At 42.6% G+C, this 22,597-nt stretch overlaps 1 protein-coding gene across 1 annotated transcript in view; it reads right to left on the bottom strand.

The window, feature by feature from the left end:
- The window catches only part of LOC137341749 (ATP-binding cassette sub-family A member 13-like), a 336,924-nt gene that overhangs the window by 23,532 nt on the left and 290,795 nt on the right, over window positions 1-22,597 (bottom strand). Inside the window, exons 49-57 of the mRNA XM_068005215.1 lie at window positions 19,664-19,772; window positions 16,412-16,466; window positions 14,754-14,931; window positions 11,272-11,387; window positions 7,093-7,249; window positions 6,100-6,353; window positions 4,034-4,226; window positions 2,896-3,005; window positions 1,906-2,056 (exon numbers count right to left, since the gene is read on the bottom strand). Coding sequence (XP_067861316.1) covers window positions 1,906-2,056; window positions 2,896-3,005; window positions 4,034-4,226; window positions 6,100-6,353; window positions 7,093-7,249; window positions 11,272-11,387; window positions 14,754-14,931; window positions 16,412-16,466; window positions 19,664-19,772 — 1,323 coding nt within the window. The remainder of the gene's footprint in view (window positions 1-1,905; window positions 2,057-2,895; window positions 3,006-4,033; window positions 4,227-6,099; window positions 6,354-7,092; window positions 7,250-11,271; window positions 11,388-14,753; window positions 14,932-16,411; window positions 16,467-19,663; window positions 19,773-22,597) is intronic.

The following is a 22,597-nucleotide window of genomic DNA, read 5'->3' as shown; positions in this document are numbered from 1 at the left end:
GCTGTGGATAGGTGGGAATGAATCTTTACATTTTTTAGTCATGTGATTTAATCAAACACTTCTCGAGAACGGTACAAAATTTTGACAGAGACAGCACCAATCCATGTAATGGAAGAGATAGCATGCTTCCTTGTGAGGACGTAGTGGTCTTGAGGTAAAAATGCCTGGCCAATACCTTGTTAGAACTGGTCAGGAAATGTGTGACCTCAATGTGGTTCGAAAAGAAACCTCTGTCATTTAAAATGGACTGAGGACTTCTCCAAATGGCTATTCAGCAGGAGGTGTGATTCATGCAAAGCAAACTGTTTGTACCCATTCCTCTTTCAACCCCTTCCTCCACCCTCGTAGAAACCAGGCAGGGGGTCAGTTAAAATGGAGTGGGGGACTTACCCACTCCTTTCCCGCCCAATCTGGCCGACTGTAATTTTAAATTGCAGGTGGCAAGGAGTCTCGTTCTTGTAATGCCTGCCTGCCAGGCAAAACCAGCAGCCAGGGTCAGATGAGGCCTAGCAAAGTTAGTTTTTAAAATTATTTTTAGTTTCCTCGTGGACCAAGAGGAGCAGGCCCTCCCCTGCCCCAGGGTTCCTCCTTCATCCTCCAACTAGGATTCCCCTCCCAAAGCAGTAACCTTGCGTCGGGGACCATAACCCTGGGCCTCTAGTGGGTGTGGTGGCGGCCTCCTGACATATGATTTTAATGGCCGGGCAGCCGCATCCCATCGACTTCCCGGCCGTTTTGGTAAGCAGAATGCTTAAAATCAGCCAAATCTTTCTGCTGCTGTTCCCGGACGGGCATGCCGCTCACTTTGCAGTGTTCCCGTCTGGGAGTTAAAATCGAGATCTGTATGTCTAACAGAATAACCTGGGGCTTTCCTGATTTGTATGCAAATAAAATCTTTACTAAATTAATTTTCTTGTATTGCTTTGGGATATTCATTTTGTCCACACTGTAAAATACAGGTTAGATTTCATTATATTCAAGTATATTCATTCCGCTAATCTGTAACAGTGCAAAGCTGTTAAGAAACAGCATCTGCATGAAACACAACCACTTAAGTAGTTTCATGCATGTCAGGTCCATGAAATACAGACACTTAAGTAGATTATGACACCATACAGCAACCTATTTGGGGATTAATTAGCTATAATCCCCTCATACTTCTTCATACAAAAAATTAATGATACAGGATTAAGTTGGTGGATTCTGCATTTCCAATATCACTGTGGAAACTGGACATTGAATGAAAAAGACTGCTCACAATTTGAATTTACTGTGCGAAATAGGTAATAAGAACACTAGTTAACCTTTACTCTAAAATTAGTATGTAAAGACTCACCAGCTGCCAGACATTGCAAAATGTCATTTAGTGGCATCAGCTCATTTGTTAGCACAATGCATCCTGAACTTAACTAGACCAATTGATTTTAAAGGTCCCCTAGGCTCCAGTCAATTGACAAATCTGATAGTGAGCTTCATATAGCAACTCTACCATAAATGAGTCAATAATTAGTTTTTTAATTGCACTTTTACATCAGATTGAAGTTCTAATGGAATCTTAATTACTAAATATATTATATACATTTATTAAAAGAGAGCAAGTTTGGCCCTATTATTATCGCAACTGTCTTGTCAGTCCTCCAACTTCATCGTTTTGATTTAATGATGTCGTTGGTGTTGGGCATAAGAGTAAATGCTGGGCACAAAGCATGGGAAGCTAAATGGCAGTGAAAACAACATCAGTGTAGACCATGGTATTCCAGGAGGTGACAAATTGGATGTACAGAATGCAATGTCAAGGTACACCAGGAGATTCTTTGACCTGAGAAGACAAAGGATTGACCAGGAAAGAGCACAATCCAGGGCTAAATAATTTTTATGAATATAGAGGGATTTACTGTGACTCACTTTCTTGATCATTTGCTCAGGCATTCCACGGATTCTAGAATAGTAGTACAGGTGCTCCCAGCCAGTCAAGAGGTTATCCAAGGCATCATACTGGGGACAGTATCCAATCAAAGTCCCATCAATATTGGTACCCATGATGTCTTGTTCCGATCTAGTTATAAAAGCAGTGAACATGCCCACACTGAATATACTGGGCACAGAACAAAGCAGTCGCACTCAATTCACTGAAAACACTATTTGCACTTTGGCAGCTGTTTAACAGCATGGATTTGGCCAAAACCCAATGGTGGAGCGATTAAAATCGGGGATGCGGAATAGGCAAGAATTGGAGGAGCGCAGATATTTCGGAGGGTTGTAGGCTGGAGGAGGTTACAGAGATAGGGAGGGGCAAGGCCATGGAGGGATTTGAAAACAAGGATGAGAATTTTAAAATCGAGGGGTTCCCGGACTGGGAGCCAATGTAGGTCAGCGAACACGGGTGATGGGAGAACAGGCCTTGTTGCGAGTTAGGATACGGGCAGCAGAGTTTTGGATGAGCTCAAGTTTATGGAGGGTGGAAGATGGGAGGCCGGCCTGGAGAGGATTGGAATAGTTAAATCTAGAAGTAACAAAGGCATGGATGAGGGTTTCAGCAGCAGATGAGCTGAGGCGGGGCGGAGACGGAAGGGTTTAAGGACAATGTGTTAACACACTGCGCCACTCAGTTGCTAGTTGTAGTCTGACTAAAGGAAGGCAAATGGAGGAAGAAAGGAAAACTACAGAAATGGAGATAGGCTAATTAAAAAGGAATAAAATGAAAAAAACTTCATTATTTTTGAAATGTGCAAACAATAGAATAATCACAAAATTAATCATTAGTGAAAGCTTAAGTTACATAAATCATCAATAGCAGAAAAGATTCAGTGAATCAACATGAATAATAGTCATCTAATTTTAAGGCATGAAGATCCCAGGCCCAGCGAATGTAAAACTGACAGGCCATATAATTACCCTGCAGCGGTCCTGATAATTGCGTGTCCTGAAGATGGTCCTATGTCTCCTGTCAGCATCTTGAATGTGGTAGTTTTCCCAGCTCCATTCACGCCCAGGAGCCCAAAACACTATACACAAAAAGAAATTACTGGAATTTAAAATGGAGGCATATTGGTACGTAGAGTTCAGAAACAAATAACAACGGCCCACATGCGCGTTTCACTCTAAGCCGAATGTGGTCCAAATGAATCCATCATTTATGGGGCTATGTCCGGGCCCCAGATCATTTCCAGGTCTACCTCATTAGGCAAGGACTACAATTCCTGGTTGCCAGCTCTTATGCTTTCTCCGATACGCAACTAGCTGAAGTGCCTAGATCTCATTTATCAAGGGATGACTCCAGGAAACAATCCCTGTTGCCATCTTGAAATTCTAGGCCATGCAAAGGGCATACAACAGAGATGTGACCTATGTTATGTGAAAGTGCTTGGTACTGTCTTTCACTATATGTTGGGAGATCTTTTCTACATATACAGATGTCTAATAGCTCCGTTTCTCCAAATGTGGTTAAAACTCAAACAAGATGTCAGGAAACTAGGTGATAAAGACAATTTACAGAAGAGAATATTGGGGACGGGGTGCTTGTTGTATGTACATAGTCACCCAGAACCAGAATAGGAATCCAGGGGGCACACACTGCTCCTGTGGGATCGCATGACCCTTTCTAAAAGATTATTTAAAAAAGGTAACTTGGGTGAATTACAGTTGTGCAATATTAGTGAAGAACATGTTAACATGTTCATATGAAATTCTTCTGACCTCTATTTTAATGAAGACATTAATTCATTTAATGCCTTCATTAAAATAGCTGACAAATGAACTTTATATGACCATGTTAATGCATCATTACTAATATTGCACAGCATAATTTCAACTCCAACAGTACCATAACACAAATTCCTTCCACTTCTAGTACACATAAGGAATTTTTTAAAAAATTGTGCATGAAATTTAGTAATTCCATTGGGGGAAAAGAATCTATAATAAAGTATTTAAACACTGAATTTAGAAGCAAACTAGAGGTTAAAAAAAAACTGAATTCACTTTCGGCTTCTTGACAATGTTACTTGAATTTGATAATTCTAAAAATCTATACCTCTCCTGTAGGCACCCCCATGGTGACTCCCTTCACAGCGCTAACTTTCTTGTTTAGCATCTGGTAACATTTCTTTAGGTTGCGAATCTGTAAAATGTCATTGCTTGCTCCTCCATTCAGAACTCGTTCATGTTCCTTCCTCACATCTTCATCCTCGTCCTCGCTGGTTGTATCATCCAGGGAATCCTTGTAACTGGATATTTAATTCAATAAAACTCAATCTAAATGTATTCAGTTTTTCTTTACTCAGAGCACTATTAAAAATTCACACTTATTTAAAAAGAAGCTCATCACTGGAGTTTGAAAAATAAAGTAAAACTGATGCACAGATGCAACTATCTAAACAAAAAAGCTGGTATTGTGGACTGCACATACAATGAGCAAACCATAGGCATCCTAAAGCAAAGGTTCCAATGCCTGGACCGATCCAGTGGAGTCCCGCAGGGCAGCCCCGAGCAAGTCTCCAGATTTATAGTGGTTTGTTGCATGCTACACAACTATACCATTCAGAGGGGCCAAGCCTTGCAGCTGCCCCAGGAGGAAGAAGTGCAGCAACAAGAGAACGAAGGGGACGAGGAAGAAGAAGATGACGAGGGACCCCAAGGACGAACAGTGCTGCCAGCTACCAGAGCACTAAGGCAACACATTATTAAGGAGAGATTCTCTTAAGCAAACCCTCTCCCCAGCACACCAACAGTCCTACCATTTGACCCACTTGTTCCACCGACCTTCTGAATGCCCGACAACACTGTTACTTCATGGGTCTTCCTTTTACATAACTAAGAATATGAGGACCAACATCAATGCAAAAAAAAAACCTCTTTACTTCACATTGTGGATTTAACAATTCTGTTCTTCTCTTAATATTTAACTGAAATCACCCTAGTGCAATCCCTTAGTGCCTGGCCTCTGTGCTTGTTTTCCTGTTCTAGCGCTCTTATGAGATGGTTCTCCTGTTGCAGGAACCTGGGAGGTGGAAGGCTGCTGATCATCCACTGAGGGCACTTAAGATGGCCGGTGGTGGGCGATCTTGAGTAGCTCTGGTTCTTGACGACCTGGCTGCAAACTGCTGTGTCTCAGCATCAGCCGGAGCAGTCTGGGCCAGCTGGCTGTGTGGAACCAACAAAGGCACTGGGTCAGAGGTTGGCAGGGGAGCAGGCGTGTTGTCATCCTGAGAGAGGACAGCATAAGCCTCTCCCATGGAGCCAATGCGATTGTCATAGGGGTTACGTCTCTACACTGCTCCTGGTTTGCTTGAAAACAGAATGAAGGAGTGCAGTGATGCTCCGGAAGCCCCTGTTCATGCTCTCCACACTTCTATCCCTGCTGTCCTTCATGGATTGAAAGACTGACGAGGTGCTGGTTCCCAGAGCCACAATAGCAGCAGTCTGAGTTCTCAGCGAAGCTGTCAGTGCTGTCACCAGAGGTTTCATTATTGTGGGCCCCACTGCAGTGTTCATAGAACTGAATGGATGACTATTACCTCCCCTTTAAGAGGTGTACGCTGTCTTTAAATATCATCAGGGATGCCCAATATTCAAGCCCCTGATGAGGGGAGCTGCCAATCAACAATAGGACTAGCATGGGCAGCCTGCCTATCTTATGATAATGAGAGCCCCTGACTAATCTTGTCTGCTGATTGCACCCAGGTGATTAGGCGCAGTGCCGATTCTGGGTCCTAAAACGGGCCCACACGAATTTCTACCCCAATACTTCCTATGTTGCTGGGGCTGGGGAGGAGGGAGCTGTTATTTGTGAAGAATGACAGAAAGCAGTAAAGATTTAAGGCCAGGTGAATAGGCCTGATTATCTTTGGGAAATTAGACACAACTTTGTCTCAGAAGATTAAATAAATAGGGTAAAGTGTATGATAGCATAGACTCAATATGATAGGATAGATGGTATGAAGAAAGAGCAGGCTTTATGGGCCAAATGCCATATTTAATTCTGGGCTTTCTTATTCCTGAGTTTTGCTACTTCCAGGTTTCTTATTTTTAAGTAGATCTGCATCTCAACTTTACAGTACCTTTTTAAAAATTAAGGAAAGACCAAAAGGACCATTGTACCTGAGCTTGTGTAGTAAATTTCCTTGGAATAGGAGTCGAATCGAGATAAAGAGGCATCCCTCAAGTGTTATCGCCACAAAGATCCAGCCAAGGAATTCCATCTCAAATGGACTCACATACGAGTCTACCCCAAAACCCTGGGTGAGATCAAATTTCAACTGATTGTAGGATAGTTCTACCAACCCAAAGGACAGGCAGAACTGTGGGAAGATGATGAAGACCCAACGAAGTACATTGTAAATCTTGAGTAATTTCTGAAAGAGAGAGAAAGAAAACAGACATTATCTCTAGAATTAAAATGCTTATTTTGACAGCACACTCATTAGTTAGGTCATTCCCCAATTGTAGTCAGCCCACCCACCACCCTCCCTATGTCAATTCTCTTTATATTAATTGCTTACTTTCATTGAATCTTTATGCCCTGCCCAGCACACGATGATACCCATGGAGGTTAAATTCATCTTGCTACTACCTCTTTTACAGTTGTTTCCACACTCTATGCTGGGCTGATTTAACAAACAGCTAGATGCTGTAATAGGAAGACTTTTAAGGTTGGTATTCCAGAAGGATGGAATCAAAAGGTCTGAAGGGCATTCTTCATCCTAACCCATCATGGATGTTGTTCTAATTAAATCTTAATGCCCATAGTGCAATGTTTCCCTTTTTATTGATGGAAGACATTTCATTGATCAGGCTGATAATACTAATTTATGCTCAATTTTTATTTAGGTTTTGTGCAACAATATTGCACTGTTCTAGGTTTACCCCATCCCAGACCTAAATCTCAGTCTCAAAAGAATAATTTCCACTGTACTAGAATTTTCTTTTTCCATTCTCCTTAAAAAAATGAACTAGTATTGCTAGGGACTAAATTGAGACCCAAAGAATTCCTCACTTGTGGCTCTTTGCAGGGATTTTCAGAAATCAATTTGATCTGATGCATTTTTTCAAATAACATACAATTTAGGGAATATTTTGGGGTTGTTTACTTACATCTTGGTTGGACAATAGTCCCAGAAAACGAGGAAGATAGGCTGCAAGGATAGTGCAGAGACCCAGCACTAAGTTAATTGCGACGTATGTGATAAAAGCTACGTCTGGACTGGAGAAGAACCTTGACAGGAGGTACATCCAGGGAAGTGTGGCAAATCTGAAAGACAGATAGAAAAACAAGACAGATGAGCAAGCAGAAAAACAATATTAATACTGTTCTTTCACAACTAGATATTAATAAAAATTATTGTTCACAGACCACTTATACTTTGGCTCTATTTGAAATCCTTGTTTTTCCTCCTTTTCTCTTTCTATCCAAGTTACCTCTGAGGTTCAGAGAGCCTAAATCATATGGGTCCCGAAAATCTACAGGGTGGCGCATCTCAACATGTGCTGAAGTGTGCCCACCCCATATCTCTGCTGCTGACCCCACTGAAGAGACCGGAAAGTTTGGCTGAAGAGTCTTGGACCAGGGCAGGGTTAGGGGGAGGGGGGGAAAAACACCAGGTCTCCCCACCAAAAGAAATTTACAAGGGGAAGTACACTAAAACTTAAAAAAAACCTGTTTGTCCAAATCTTTGAGGGTCCAGGTGGGCCCCATTTCAGCCTCTTGGTTGGCCAGTATACCATTTATGCCGTTTTTCTGTCGTAGTTACGGTGGACAAGTGGGAGAAGCCTCTTCAATGTGATTGGTTGTTGTACTAACACAGCACTTCCCAAAGCACAATCTAGGGCTGATATTACGAGGTTTTGCTCCTGGCACTGAATCTGTCTAGATGTGAGCCTAAGTCACAGAATTGACCAGACAGTGTCAAGTCCTATTTCTAATCTGCACTTGTGTCTATTGTTGCTCTATTCCTGAAGCAGAGCTTCATATATCAGCCCTATTATTTAAAGTTCCTTTATTCTGACCAGGGGAATTTATCCTAAACGTTATGGCCTATATACATTCAGGAGAATTGCTGGTTAGTAATGTGATATTGCCAGAAGGCATTGATCAATTAGCAAAAATGACTTGTTAAAGAATTTATTCATCACATGGAAGTTTGCTCCACAAACACCACAAACTCCGTTCTCTAGCCACCAACTCCATCCCTCTCCCTGGCCACTGTCTGAGGCTGAACCAGACCGTTCGCTACCTTGACGTCCTATCTGACCCTGAGGTGAGTTCCGACCCCATATCCTCTCCATCACCAAGATCACCTACTTCCACCTCTGTTACATCGCCAGTCTCCATCCCTGTCTTAGCTCATCTGTTGCTGAAACCCTCATCCATGCCTTTGTTACCTCTAGACTCAACTATTTCAATGCTTTCCTGGCCGGCTTCCGACCTTGCACCCTCCATAATCTTAAAACTCTGCTACCCGTATCCTAACTCGCACCAAGTCCCTTTCACCCATCACCCCTGTGCTTGCTGACCTACATTAGCTCATGATCTGGGAACGCTTCGATTTTAAAATTCTCATCCTGTTTTCAAATCCCTCCATGGCCTTGCCCCCCCATCTCTGTAACCTTCTTCAGCCCTACAACCCTCCGAGATCTCTGCACTCCTTACCTCTCACGCATCCCCGATTTTCATTACTCCACCATCGGCGGCCATGCCTACAGCTGCCTAAACCCCAAGATCTGGAAATCCCTCTCTAAACCTTTCCACCTCTCTACCTCTCCTTCTTTAAGACGCTCCTTAAAAACTCTCTCTTTTACCAAGCTTTTGGTCACCTGTCCTAATATCTCCTTATATGGCTTGGTGTCAAATTTTGATTGATAACATTCCTGTGAAACACCTTGGGACGTTTTACTAAGTTAAAATGTTTTTGTTGTATTTAAACAAAGAAAGAACTTGCGTTTATATCGTGCCTTTCATGACCTCGGGATGTCCCAAAGCGCCTCACAGCCAATGAAATACTTTTGAAGTATAGGCTGTTATAATGTAGGGAAATGCAGCAGACAATTTGCTCACAACAAGATTCCACAAACAGCAATGAGATAAATGAATAGATAATCTGTTTTAGTGATGTTGGATGAGGGATAAATATTGGCCAGGACTTCGGGAGAACTCCCCAGCTCTTCTTTGAAAAGTGCTATGGGATCTTTTATGTCCACCTGAGAGAGTTGCTGGTTTAATATCTCATCCAAAAGACAGCACCTCTGACAGTGCAGCACTCCCTCAGTACATAAGAACATAAGAAATAGGAGCAGGAGTAGGCCAATCGGCCCCTCGAGCCTGCTCCGCCATTCAATAAGATCATGGCTGATCTGATCCCAACCACAAATCTAAAGAACACAAGAAGTAGGAGCAGGACCCGGCCACTCAGCCCCTGGGCCCTCTCCGCCACCCACAGGGCATTGACCGATCCGAACTCAGCTTCATGTCCAATTTCCTGCCCGCTCCCCATAACCCCTAATTCCCTTCACTTCTAGAAAACGGTCTATCTCTGTTTTAAATTTATCTAATGATGTAGCATCCACAGCTTCCTGGGGCAGCAAATTCCACAGACCTACCACCCTCTGAGTGAAGAAGTTTCTCCTCATCTCAGTTTTGAAAGAGCAGCCCCTTATTCTAAGATTATGCCCCCTAGTTCTAGTTTCACCCATCCTTGGGAACATCCTTACCGCATCCACCCGATCAAGCCCCTTCACAATCTTATATGTTTCAATAAGATCGCCTCTCATTCTTCTGAACTCCAATGAGTAGAGTCCCAATCTACTCAACCTCTCCTCATATGTCCACCCCCTCATCCCCGGGATTAACCGAGTGAACCTTCTTTGTACTGCCTCGAGAGCAAGTATGTCTTTTCTTAAGTATGGAGACCAAAACTGTATGCAGTATTCCAGGTGCGGTCTCACCAATACCTTATATAACTGCAGCAATACCTCCCTGTTTTTATATTCTATCCCCCTAGCAATAAAAGCCAACATTCCGTTGGCTTTCTTGATCACCTGCTGCACCTGCATACCAACTTTTTGATTTTCTTGCACTAGGACCCTCAGATCCCTTTGTACTGCAGTACTTTCCAGTCTCTCGCCATTAAGAAAATAACTTGCTCTCTGATTTTTCCTGCCAAAGTGCATAACCTCACATTTTCCAATATTATATTGCATCTGCCAAATCTCCGCCCACTCACCCAGCCTGTCTATATCCCCTTGCAGGTTTTTTATGTCCTCCTCACTCCTGCACTGAAGTGCAGCCTAGATTATGTGCTCAAGTCTCTGGAGTGGGGCTTGAGCCCACAACCAACTGACTCAAAGGCTACAGCGCTACTACTGAGTTAAGGCTGATTTATATTATGGGGTACTTCTGGGGAATAGAGTATGCTGGTTAACATGGTGGCTTGTAAAGTGTACTACTGACCCCTTTCAGTGACATTGCTACCAGTGGAGGAGATTAGGACAGACAGGAGACTTTATCTCTGCTGTAGCTGAATTAAATCATCTCTCTGGGCTGCTGCAACCATGACTGCAAATTAAACAAATATCTTGCTTGCTGGATCATTCAGTTTTTTTTTCTTTATCTGTAATCTTATAAATAGTTTATTAACAGTTTATTTATACTGTTCTTGTTTTTAATCACCTGGCACGAACCTGCAGTGATGGCGATTCCACTGTTTGTTAATGATACCAATCTGACCACTGCAATAATTGTGTGATGTGCATTATAATTGCATTAACTCCGTGGTATATTTGGATATTAGCACACCCAGCACTGTGCATGTTGCAGAAAACAATTTTCTGTGTTTTTCTCCCCACCCCTCCTGAAGTCAGTGGCTAGGAACTTCCTTTGAGCATCTGCACTTCTGGCAAAGTTACGGCGGTGGAGTGGGAGCTCCGAGGAAATTCCCGGCCAGTGAGTCATTGAGCATCAACCTCCCTCTGGCGCTTCGCTCATTCTTCATCTGATGCCAAATAGTACAATTCACAAACACACTTCAGGCAATGTGTTAGCGATCAGCAGTGGTAATCTGGTTGAGTTTTACCCATGTAGCCTAGGGACACTGATGCCAGTCAGAATGCTCTCACCGCTGTCTCAGCTGAGATCAGCTAACTCAGCACAGATCAGGGATTAAATCTGGAATCTCTCTGGTATATATAGCTCAATGCCGCTCTATGAAGTCCATGTTCATTTTTTCACAGATTGATGCAGCTTCAGCTTGATGGGATCCCACTTCTCCCAGTTCTTACCCAAATAAAATCAGCAGCAGCGCTGTAGCTCCTAGGTTCTCGTGGGAAGTGAATGCTGAAAACTGGAAAGCTGCAAAGACACAAATACACAAAGCTACCGGGACCAGATAGTAGACCTAGCCAAAAAGATAAAAACAAAGATTAATTGATGAAAAAAGAGCAATAAAAACAGTCCAGCATTTGTACACGTCTAGGATATAGTTGTTAGGTGGTTCCATGCTTTTGACAGAAAAGTCAAAATTTCAAAAGGTGAGAGTTCAATTCCAGAGCTCCCCCTGACACTTGAATCTGTCTGATTCAATTGTGATATTTCTGAATTCTCAGCCATGATGTTAGGTGATGACCTTCTAATAGAAGAGTGTTCCACTTCAGGTATTGGGAAAAACTGACAATACTTTTCTTGGTCCACTGCAAATATACCTCCTGACTGTCAATAAAACAGAATCAGAAGTAAAGAGTATTGTGGCCAGTATCACCTCAGCTTCCCTTGCTAAAAAAAAGGATAGATATGGATATGGAGATGGAGGGAATAATTTTAGGGAAAAAATAAAAATAAATCAATGATAGAGATGGAATATGCATGTGTAGAGGGAAACGTTGTCCTTTAGTACATGTTCATCACCATTATTTTTAAAGGGATATGTGCAGGTGAACTTGAAGTGTTCCAAACTGGATTGAATTTAGGTCACTGTGGTTACAATTTGATTTGCCAAACATCTCTATTTGAAAATATAAGTGTACTGCAAAAATGATAGGAAATAAATTTAACAAAAATGAATGAAGTTTTAATTTCAGTGGGAACTGTGAAATGTTTCCCAGACCAAAAACACAGCGGAGTTTTGTACCAGGCTGCTTACGGCACCCAGCCTGATCAGAAAACTCGACTACTCAACAATGCAGTTCCATTAACGAGAGAAGTGGTCAATTTGGAAGAAATTAAGTTTTGGTCAATTTATAATATGTAATGCAGATTTGAAACAGAAATTATTGGGTGAACAAGGTTTTGAAAAATCTAATTCAAATTTGAATTACATATATATGCTTTTAGTCCTTCTAGCTGTACATATAAAAACTTTGGGGTTAGATATGGAGAGATACCTCTGTATGCTAAATGTAACAAAATTGTAAATCCTTTAAAAAAAATGGTTTACAATTTTGTCATATATCTTCCCCCAAATGTTATAGTGCACATACAGAATGGATAACTTTGTACAGCCTGTGTACAAAACAGACAATACAACACTACCAACATGAAAACGGTGATAAGACAATGGCATACTCCCCCCCCCCCCCCCCCACCTAACCTGGGTAAATCAGGTGAGGATTCTCAGAAGGCCCCTAATTTTTTTACTGTAATTAGATGGTTGCCTACATAATAAGGTTGGAGCATGAAATTAGTGCACCAGCCATACGGTGCCATTGGGAGCAAGTGTTGAAGGACAGGTGCTATTCAAGTTGCCCTCCCCACTCAACTCCTAACCATTCAACTCCCCTTCCTGGGCCACATGCTAGCTTCCCTCAGGCACCATCCCCCTTCCTTCCAAAACCATTACCGCCCATCCTTCTCAAAACACCCACCCTTGACCAATCCGTCCTTTCCAGTTACCCATCCCATTTTCTTTCCTATCTAAGGAACTTGAATGCATCGCTGCCTGCCACCTCCATGCCTACGTCTCCTGAAATTCCCTGTTCAAATCCCTTCAGTCTGGCTTCTTCTCTTTTCACAGCACCAAAACATCCATAGTCAAAGTCACAAATGGCATCCTGTATGACTGTGATCATGGTGCCTTATCCCTTCTCATCCTCCTCAATTTTTCTGCAGTGTTCAATACAATTGGCCATGCCATCCTCTTCCCAAAACATCTCCTCTGTCATCCAGTTCCATGGGACTGTCCTTGCACATTTCCATTCCTACCTATTCAAATACAGCCAAACTCTGCTTCCTTGCCACTGATTATATCCCCTTCCCTGGTCAAACTTTCATGCTGGATCAGATTGTCTATAATCTCACTGTCCTGTTCAATCCTGAGCTGAGCGTTAACCTACACATCACCAAGACTACTGACTTCCAACTCTGTAACATCCCTTTCTTATCCCTCTGCCTCTGAAACACTCAAACATGCCTTCATAACCCCCAGACTCGACAGCTCTAATGCTCTTCTTGGTGGGCTCCCATTCTCCACCCTCAATAAACTTCAGTTTGCCCAAAACTCTGCTGTATGTATCTGTCACACACCAAATCCCACTCGCCTATCGCCCCTGTCCTCACTGACTGGCTCCTGATTCCCCAGCATATTACCTTTGTGATCCTCATCCTCCTCTACAAATCCCTCCATGGGCTAGCTCTACCCTACTATGTAATATTTCCTCCTGTTCCTCTGACCCCAGGCCACTGTATATTTCCCCTTCCTTTGCCCCACCTTTGGTAGCAGAGCCTTCACCCACCTGAATCCTAGTCCCTCCCTAAATCTCTCCACATGTCTCTCTACTTTAAAAATCTCATGACCCATATCTTTGAACAAGCTTTCAACCAACCCTCTTAAACTCTCCTTTCCTGGCTTGGCTATTTCTCAAGCCCCTTGAGATGTTTCATACATTAAATGTAAGGAATCTTACAACACCAGGTTATAGTCCAACAGTGTCACCTGACGATGGAGGAAAGCTCCGAAAGCTTGTGATTTTCAATTAAAACTGTTGGACTATAACCTGGTGTTGTAAGATTCCTTACATTTGTCCACCCCAGTCCATCACCGGCATCTCCACATCATACATTAAAGGCACTATCTAAATGCAAGTTGTTGTTGTTAAAAGAAAAATTCAGCAAACTTACCCTTTGCCTCTTCTGGTACCATTTCTCCCCTTGCCCTGTGGCTTCCCCCCATGTCCTTTCTGCTCCTTGTCCACCTCTACCCCATGCCCCATTCCCCCCCCCCCCCTATCATTCCCCACTCTGGGAAATTGCATGGTGAACAACAGGCTACCAGCAGCCCTTCATTGGCTACGGATATCTGAAATATGGTCCTGGTATTCCCGACACCTGTTGAGAGAGATGCCCAGAGTGCCAGAAAATTATGCAAATTAGCTGGCTTTGCTTTATCCAACCAGGTCCATCCACTTATGGAGAGTGCGTGCAGTGCTCGGAGTGCAGCCTGCATGGTTTATTGTCATGGTGTTGTAAAGCTTTTTAACAGTCAAGGCGCCCGCATCACACGGCCGTGGTAATGCATTTCATCTGTGGCTCTGAGTCCAGTCTATCAGCTACTCATGCTCTGGAAGAAGAGCATCTCATCTCAGAAAACTGTGTTCACTTCATCCTACAATGGGTGAACTTCTTTGTAAGTAAGCACAAAGCATTACTATTGCAAGTTGAGAAGGAGTCTGAGAGGCATTCCCTCAGATTCCTGACTAAAGAAGGATATTTGAACATAAACAGCAATGATGGGAGGAGTGCAGATTAATAGATATAAACAAAACCTTCATACCATATCATACAGGAAGTTTGTGATCCAGTACACCCTGTAGCCCAGACCAGAGATGTGTTGTAATCTTTTCTGCCCAGTAACTCTGTCTTGTACAATGTATCCACCAACACTTGCTGTTAGAACAGAAAACCCCAGAAGGATACAGAATGCCACTCCACACTGTCGGAGATTCTCCATACTTCAGAAAGAAACAGAAGTATGAAAATGATTCAAGAGTAAGACACAATACTATCTTTATGTGTGTCAATTTACTTCAGGTTAATAAATTAACAATAAATAAAAAGGCTGGTTCTGAGCTTCCAGTGGGGAGTGGTTCTCACAGGAAGCACATTGTAGAAAATCATGGCACTGCACCCGCAATTTACTGCTATGCTCTTACTGCAAGCGCCACTCCCCTCTAGAAGTGCAAGAATGCAGAATCGGCTCTACAAAGTACAGCAGAGAAGATTATATCAACTGCACGTCATTGTCCTTTCTCGCCCAATTCCATGATAACTGGATTATTTTAATAGTAGTTTGTATGCCATGACACACCAGTGAAGACCACCATAGTCCAAGTTTTAATACTTGATTGGACTTTTAACCTTCCCTCAGACCTTACATGAATGTACTGCTGTTGAAATTTAATACAGGTTAGATTGAGGTGCTGCACAATGCAAGAAAAGATAGGTGACATATATACTATATGAGTGATTGTTGAACTAGCTACGGCGAAGTTGAAAGATATCTAGTGGTATCCAGTAGACTCAACATTTAACATGTCCAGTCACTGCAGTAACAGTCAAAAAAGCATACAGAATGCTGAGCCATGGGGGAGAATTTCCGTGAGATTCCTCTGATCTCCGACAGTAACTTTGGTGGAATCCACACAGAAATGGTGTAAGTGGCCGTTTTTAACCATGTGTGGCATTTTTGTGTTGATTCTGTTGATCTTCTGCCAAAGTTATGGCAGGAGAATGAGACAATCCGCAGAAATTCCAGGTGCATATCATCAAACCATTAAAGTATAAGTTATGTTGAAACTGTAAGGTGCTCTTTTCAGAACCTACTTTGTGTCTTGTGACGCAAGAGAAGCATTGACGCCACAAGGCTGATACTTAGGGGGTGAAATGTGTCTATGCCAGTAGCGCAAAACGGGTTCACAACAAATCGGCAGCCTGTTTTACACCGCATCTAGTCTACTGATGCTGGGGGTGGGGGGGGGTGGTCTGGGGCGGAGACTTCCAACACTGAGAGTTCCCACATCCCCATCCTCACAGAGTCCCCACGTTACCTGGGGGGCCAGTAAGCCTGATAAGACTAGTTGTACAAGCCTTCCAAATGTTTTCCTAGGCATCAAGGCAAGGGTAATTACTGTCAATAGATATGGTGAGTTTGAACTCACCCAGGAGAGTGATCTAAAATATGAGAGCCAGAATAATCAAGGGTGAGGTTAGAAAAGACCCAATAATGTAACAGTAAGAGCATTAGTAAAAACTCCCGTTTACAAGTATTACACAGGACACTTGTGTTATATATGCTCACAATGTCAGCAGTTCACTGTAGCTCATACATATTAATACTGTGACTAATGCATTATTTAGAATGTACTGAACCAGATTTTCTTATGAACGATATTTATCTACAGTTTGCATTTCAGAGTACTTAAAACAACTTACATTTTATCATCATCCAGAAGAGATCCTCGATAAGGATGGCTGTGTAGTGTAATTCCTAATAAAGAAGAATGTTTGTACATAAAATCCACAGATACAGATGAGACATACTTAAGCAACTAGAACATTCTGATCGGAAGATGAATTGGCAAATTCAAATAACAGGGTCAAAACCATAATCAATACTCGGGCAATGGGTTGAAGATTCAACTTTTAGCCAAGCATTTCCATTGAGGGAGTGAAAAAAAAATCAGAGGGAGTGACAGGATTAGGCTGCTTGGGAATGCTCCTGAAGTTTTTTTTCACAGCAGGAACAGTGAAGTAGAAATAGAAGTAAAGCCTTTGGCTCTCAATCATAAAGCACAGTGAGACCAAAAAAATAATAAAATGGGAAAAATTATAGCGTAACATATCCTCAAAAATAAAACAGAATTATTTCTTCATCGATTTTCTCCTCACCCTTGTCCTAAAGACATTAACTCCTTGTTGGGATACCATCTCACAGGTGTCAGTAACTCTGCCAAAAGGCCATTATGTATGTCAGTATTCAGTGACAGTGAGTGCTGGCAGTCTATTTAACTGTAGGCACTATCAGAACAGAGCCTATTACTGTCCTCACCCTCATTCACATATGCATAATTCCAGCAGGGATTGCTAGATAGTGATCAGGAGTGGGTACCCTCGCTAATTTTCCATACTCTAGCACAGAGATGTTGAGGCCATTTGTGGGGCCTTTACTGATATCAAGGTGAAATCAACTAACTCAGCATGGGTCATGGTCAATAAGATATGCAGAGTGGACTCCCAGCCATATCTCTGCTCTGCATTCGGAGCTCGCCATTGTGGACAGGTAATTGCTGTGTTGCTGCAGCGGATTAAACAGATTGGCCACCAACTGCTTGATAGAGAAAAGTACTGGAAGTTCAGAGTGCAATTTAGTCCAATTTAGTCCCACTACTCTGCTTTTTCCCCATAACCCTGCAAATTTGTCCTCTTCAAGTAAATGTCCAATTGCCTTTTGAAAGTTCCAATGGAATCTGATTTTACCACCCTTTCAGGTAGTGTGTTCCTGATCTTAACAACCCTCTGTGTGAAAAAATTCCTCATTTCCCCTCCAGTTCTTTTGCCAATTATTTTAAATATATGATCTCTGGTTACTCACCCACTTGCCAGAGAAAACAGTTTCTCCCTATTTGCTCTATCAAAACCCCTCATTACTTTGAATACCTCTATTAGGTCTCCCCTCAACCTTCTCTCCTCTAAGGAGAACAATCCCAGCTTTTCGAATCTCTCCATATAACTGAAGTCCCTCATCCCTGGTATCATCCTGGTAAACCTCCTCTGTACCCTCTCCATGACCTTGCCTTGACATCCTTCCTAAAATGTGGTGCCCAGAATTGTATGCAGTACTCCAGCTGAGGCCTAACCAGTGATGTGTAAAGGTTGAGCATGACTTTCTTTTTTTGTATTCAATGCACCTATTTACAAAGCCAAGTATCCCATACGCTTTCTAACAGTCTTATCAACTTGCCCTGCCACCTTCAAAGATTTGTGAATTGCACCTCCAGGTTCCTCTGCTCTTGCATCCCCCTCTGAATAGTACCATTTAGATTATTCTGCCTCTCCATGTTGTTCTTCCTAAAGTGCATCACTTCACACTTATCCGCATTAAATTGCATCTGTCATGTGTCTGCCCATTTCATCAGTCTGTCCATGTTCCCCTGAAGTCTGTGACTATCCTCCTCACTATTTACTACGTTGCCAATTTTGTTTCATCTGCAAACTTCGAAATTGCAGCTTTTTTAAAGACAGGGATTTTGGGAAGGATTCCCTTGTCCCATTACTGTACATTGTCTGACTGAGACCACATGAAAATGGGCAGTTTTCATGAGAAAAATCCACCTCAAGACGTAAGTTTTAAAAAAGTCTATTGTGCAATTTACAAAACAACACAATAAAACTCATTGTTTCAGAAAAATTTATCACTGATCATTCTCACTCAGGTGTTAGGTAGCACTATGGACTATTGGGATAGGATATGGCAGCAGAGTTTTTGATGACCTGAAGTTTCCAGAGGGTAGAGGCTGGGAAGTGATATAGTGGTGATTAATCTAAATGGTACTATTCAGAGGGGGATGCAAGAGCAGAGGAACCTGGAGGTGCAATTCACAAATCTTTGAAGGTGGCAGGGCAAGTTGATAAGACTGTTAGAAAGCGTATGGGATACTTCAGACATGCTTTTATTTATCATACCGTATTGTGTCCAGTCAGTGCCTGGCGGTAGGTTGGCCCAGAGGATGAGGTTATTGAGCTGGTTCAAGTAGGCTGGTTCTGCAATGGCTAATTATCTTTGGATAATTAGCCATTTTCTATACAGACAAATGAATCAAGTGATAGAATACTTACTAATAAACTAAAAACATGTTATATAAGGCATAATTCTGCGACTTGGTGGCCCTCAACTGGGAGTCACACTTGCAGGGGACGCAGGTCATGGAATCAGAGGTACAACGTTACAGCTGATCTCCAACCCGCACTTCCTGCAAGCATAGCTTCCAAGCTGGGAGTGCAGGCTCACAGAATCACCACTATATCACTTCCCAGCCACTACCCTCTGGAAACTTCAGGTCATCAAAAACTCTGCTGCCATATCCTATCCCAAAGGAAGTCCTGCTCATCCATCATCATTGTCCTCACTGAGCTACATTGGCTCCCGATTCCCCAATATCTAATTTTTTTATCATTTTCATCCTTGTGTTTAAATCCCTTCATGGCTTTGCCCCTCCTTTTCTCTACAACCTCCTCCAGCCCAACAACCCTCCCCTAACAGTCCATTCTTCTGACTCTAGCCTCTTATGCATCCTCTCCTCCCTTCACCCCACCGTTGGCCACTGTGCCTTCAGCTGTTCAGGCCCCACGCTTTGAAATTCCCTCCCTAAATCCATCCACCTTTCCATCTCCTCTTCTCCCATCCTTTAAGACCCTCCTTAAAACCCACCTCTATGACCAAGCTTTTGATCACTCATCCTAATACCTCCTTCTTTGGCTCTTTTCTTATGTGTCTGTGAAGCGTCTTGGCACATTTTTGTAGGTTAAAGGCGCTATATAAATGCAAGTTGTTGTGATAAATAAAACATACTGCACTAGATAAGTTATTAAGCTATAGCAATAGTCCATAGTGCTACCTAACACCTGAGTGAGAATGAATATGTTTCTCCAACATTATCCCTTCAGACATGCTTTTATTTATCATACCGTATTGTGTCCAGTCAGTGCCTGGCGGTAGGTTGGCCCAGAGGATGAGGTTATTGAGCTGGTTCAGGTAGGCTGGTTCTGCATGAAAACTCTTTTGATTGTACCACACCTATAAATAGACCATAAGTAGCAATAACATTACTATACTTTCCACAGATCTGGTTCTATTATTTATAATGCAGAAACAAATTGCTAATAAACATAAATAGAAAATAAATTCGCAGCCACCTGGTCATGCATCGCAAGAAGGTTGTCATGGCTTTGAATTTCCCTTGCCTTACAATTGCTTAGTGTGTCTAAGTAGATGATTTGAAAAGCTAAAGATGGGCGCAATATGTGGGTCCTATGATCCACAGTAGTCCTATGAAGAGTGTAATTCATGTGCTGAGATTTTCTGCTGTTCCTTACCATTGATGGAAGCACAGTGAATAGATATTTGGGATAGGTCAGAATGCACTGCAACTCACTGAAGAACTTATCAGCACCACCTTCTCTCTAGTCCTTTGGCACAAACAATGTCTCTGTGCTGCTAGTTCAGACATTGTGAAGTACCCATGCTCACTCCCCTAGTTTTCTATCCAACAATAATAGACTGCCAAATCACCAACAACCTGCATGCTACCAACTGAAACTTTCAATGTCAAGCCTCTCTGTTAAGGGTCTTCTAATTTGCATGCAGCCATTCAGTTCCCCTCTGAATTCCTTCATAAGCACAAAGAGGTAGATATTTATTCTTGTCTGCATTTATGTTGCAGAAAAAAATGGTGCCTAAATTCAGGGAGAAACAGTCCACAGGAGGAGACATGGTTAATGTTCAAGAGTTGATTCCCTACGAGGAGGAGGCACTCACCATTTTGGGTAAGCCACTGGCTGAAGGCTTTGAAGATGGAGGAGTTGGTGGACAATGTGGCAGCTATAGGATTATGGCGAGAAGATGCCTTTCTTCTTTGAGGCCTTAAAAGGCAAGGTTTCCCCTAAGTAAGCCTTTTGTTATTACATGCTACACTTGATCATTCAGTTGCTATCACTGTTCTATTGCCGCATACCAATGTCTCTTACTCTGTCCCCAGTCAGATGTACCTGATGTAGTAAAGGAAGTGGAGCGAACCAGCTGCCTGCCTACACACTACCACCCATCTCATCATTACTTCCAAGCACTAGCCCAGACAAGCAATCAGGGTCATCAGGATAGAGATCAGGAAGGGATAGCATAGGATGAGACAGCAACAACAACAACTTCCATTGCTATGGTGCTTTTAATGTAAGTGAGGAACTTAAAGTAATTAAGATTAGTAAAGATAAAGTACTGGAGAAATTAATGGGACTAAAAGCCGACAAATCCACTGGACATAAGAACCTAAGAAATAGGAGTAGGCCACCCGGCCCCTTGAGCCTGCTCCACCTTTCAACAAGATCATGGCTGATGATCTACATCAACACCATTTTCCTGCACTATCCCCATATCCCTTGATGCCTTTAATATCTAGAAATCTATCGATCTCTGTTTTGAATGTACTCAATGACTGAGCCTCCACAGCCCTCTGGGGTAGAGAATTCCAAAGATTCACCACCCTCTGAGTGAAGAAATTTCTCACAACTCACATTCCCATCTAGTTTTGTGTCATCAGCAAACTTGGAAATATTACATTTGGTCCCCTCATCCAAATCATTGATATAGATTGTGAATAGCTGGGGCCCAAGCACTGATTCCTGCAGTACCCCACCAGTCACAGTCTGCCAACCTGAAAAAGACCCATTTATTCCTACTCTCTGTTTTCTGTCTGTTAACCAATTCTCAATCCATGCCAGTATATTAGCCCCAATTCCATGTGCTCTAACTTTGTTCACCAACCTCCTGTGTGGGACCTTATCAAAAGCCTTCTGAAAATCCAAATACACCACATCCACTGGTTCCCTCTTATCTATTCTACTAGTTACATCCTCAAAGAACTCCAACAAGTTTGTCAAACATGATTTCCCATTCCTAAATCCATGTTGATTCTGCCAAATCCTATTATTACTTTCTAAGTGTCCTGTTATCACATCCTTTATAATAGATTCTCGCATTTTCCCTACTACTGATGTCAGGCTAACAGGTTTGTAGTTCCGTTTTCTCTCTCCCTCCTTCCTTCCTTAAATAGTGGGGTTACATTTGCTAGCCTCTAATTTGCAGGAACCGTTCCAGAATCTATAGAATTTTATAGAATCTATAGATACAGCAAAGGCTATGGGCCCCGACAACATCCCGGCTGTAGTGCCGAAGACTTGTGCTCCAGAACTAGCTGCACCTCTGGCCAAACTGTTCCAGTAAGCTACAACACTGGCATCTACCCGACAATGTGAAAAATTGCCCAGGTATGTCCTGTCCACAAAAAGCAGGACAAATCCAATCCGGCCAATTACCGCCCCATCAGTCTACTCTCAATCATCAGCAAAGTGATGGACGGTGTTGTCGACAGTGCTATCAAGCGGCACTTACTCACCAATAACCTGCTCACCGATGCTCAGTTTGGGTTCCGCCAGGACCATTTGGCTCCAGACCTCATTACAGCCTTGGTCCAAACATGGACAAAAGAGCTGAATTCCAGAGGTGAGGTGAGAGTGACTGCCCTTGACATCAAGGCAGCATTTGACCGAGTGTGGCACCAAGGAGCCCGAGTAAAATTGAATTCAATGGGAATCAGGAGGAAACTCTCCAGTGGCTGGAGTCATACCTAGCACAAAGGAAGATGGTAGTGGTTGTTGGAGGTCAATCATCTCAGCCTCAGGACCTTGCTGCAGGAGTTCCTCAAGGCAGTGTCCTAGGACCAACCATCTTCAGTTGCTTCATCAACGACCTTCCCTCCATCATAAGGTCAGAAATGGGGATGTTCGCTGATGATTGCACAGTTTTCAGTTCCATTCGCAACCCCTCAGATAATGAAGCATTCCAAG

Source organism: Heptranchias perlo, chromosome 2 (genome assembly GCF_035084215.1).
Source record: "Heptranchias perlo isolate sHepPer1 chromosome 2, sHepPer1.hap1, whole genome shotgun sequence".
NCBI lineage: Eukaryota > Metazoa > Chordata > Chondrichthyes > Hexanchiformes > Hexanchidae > Heptranchias > Heptranchias perlo.
This window is presented reverse-complemented; position numbering and strand designations above follow the sequence as displayed.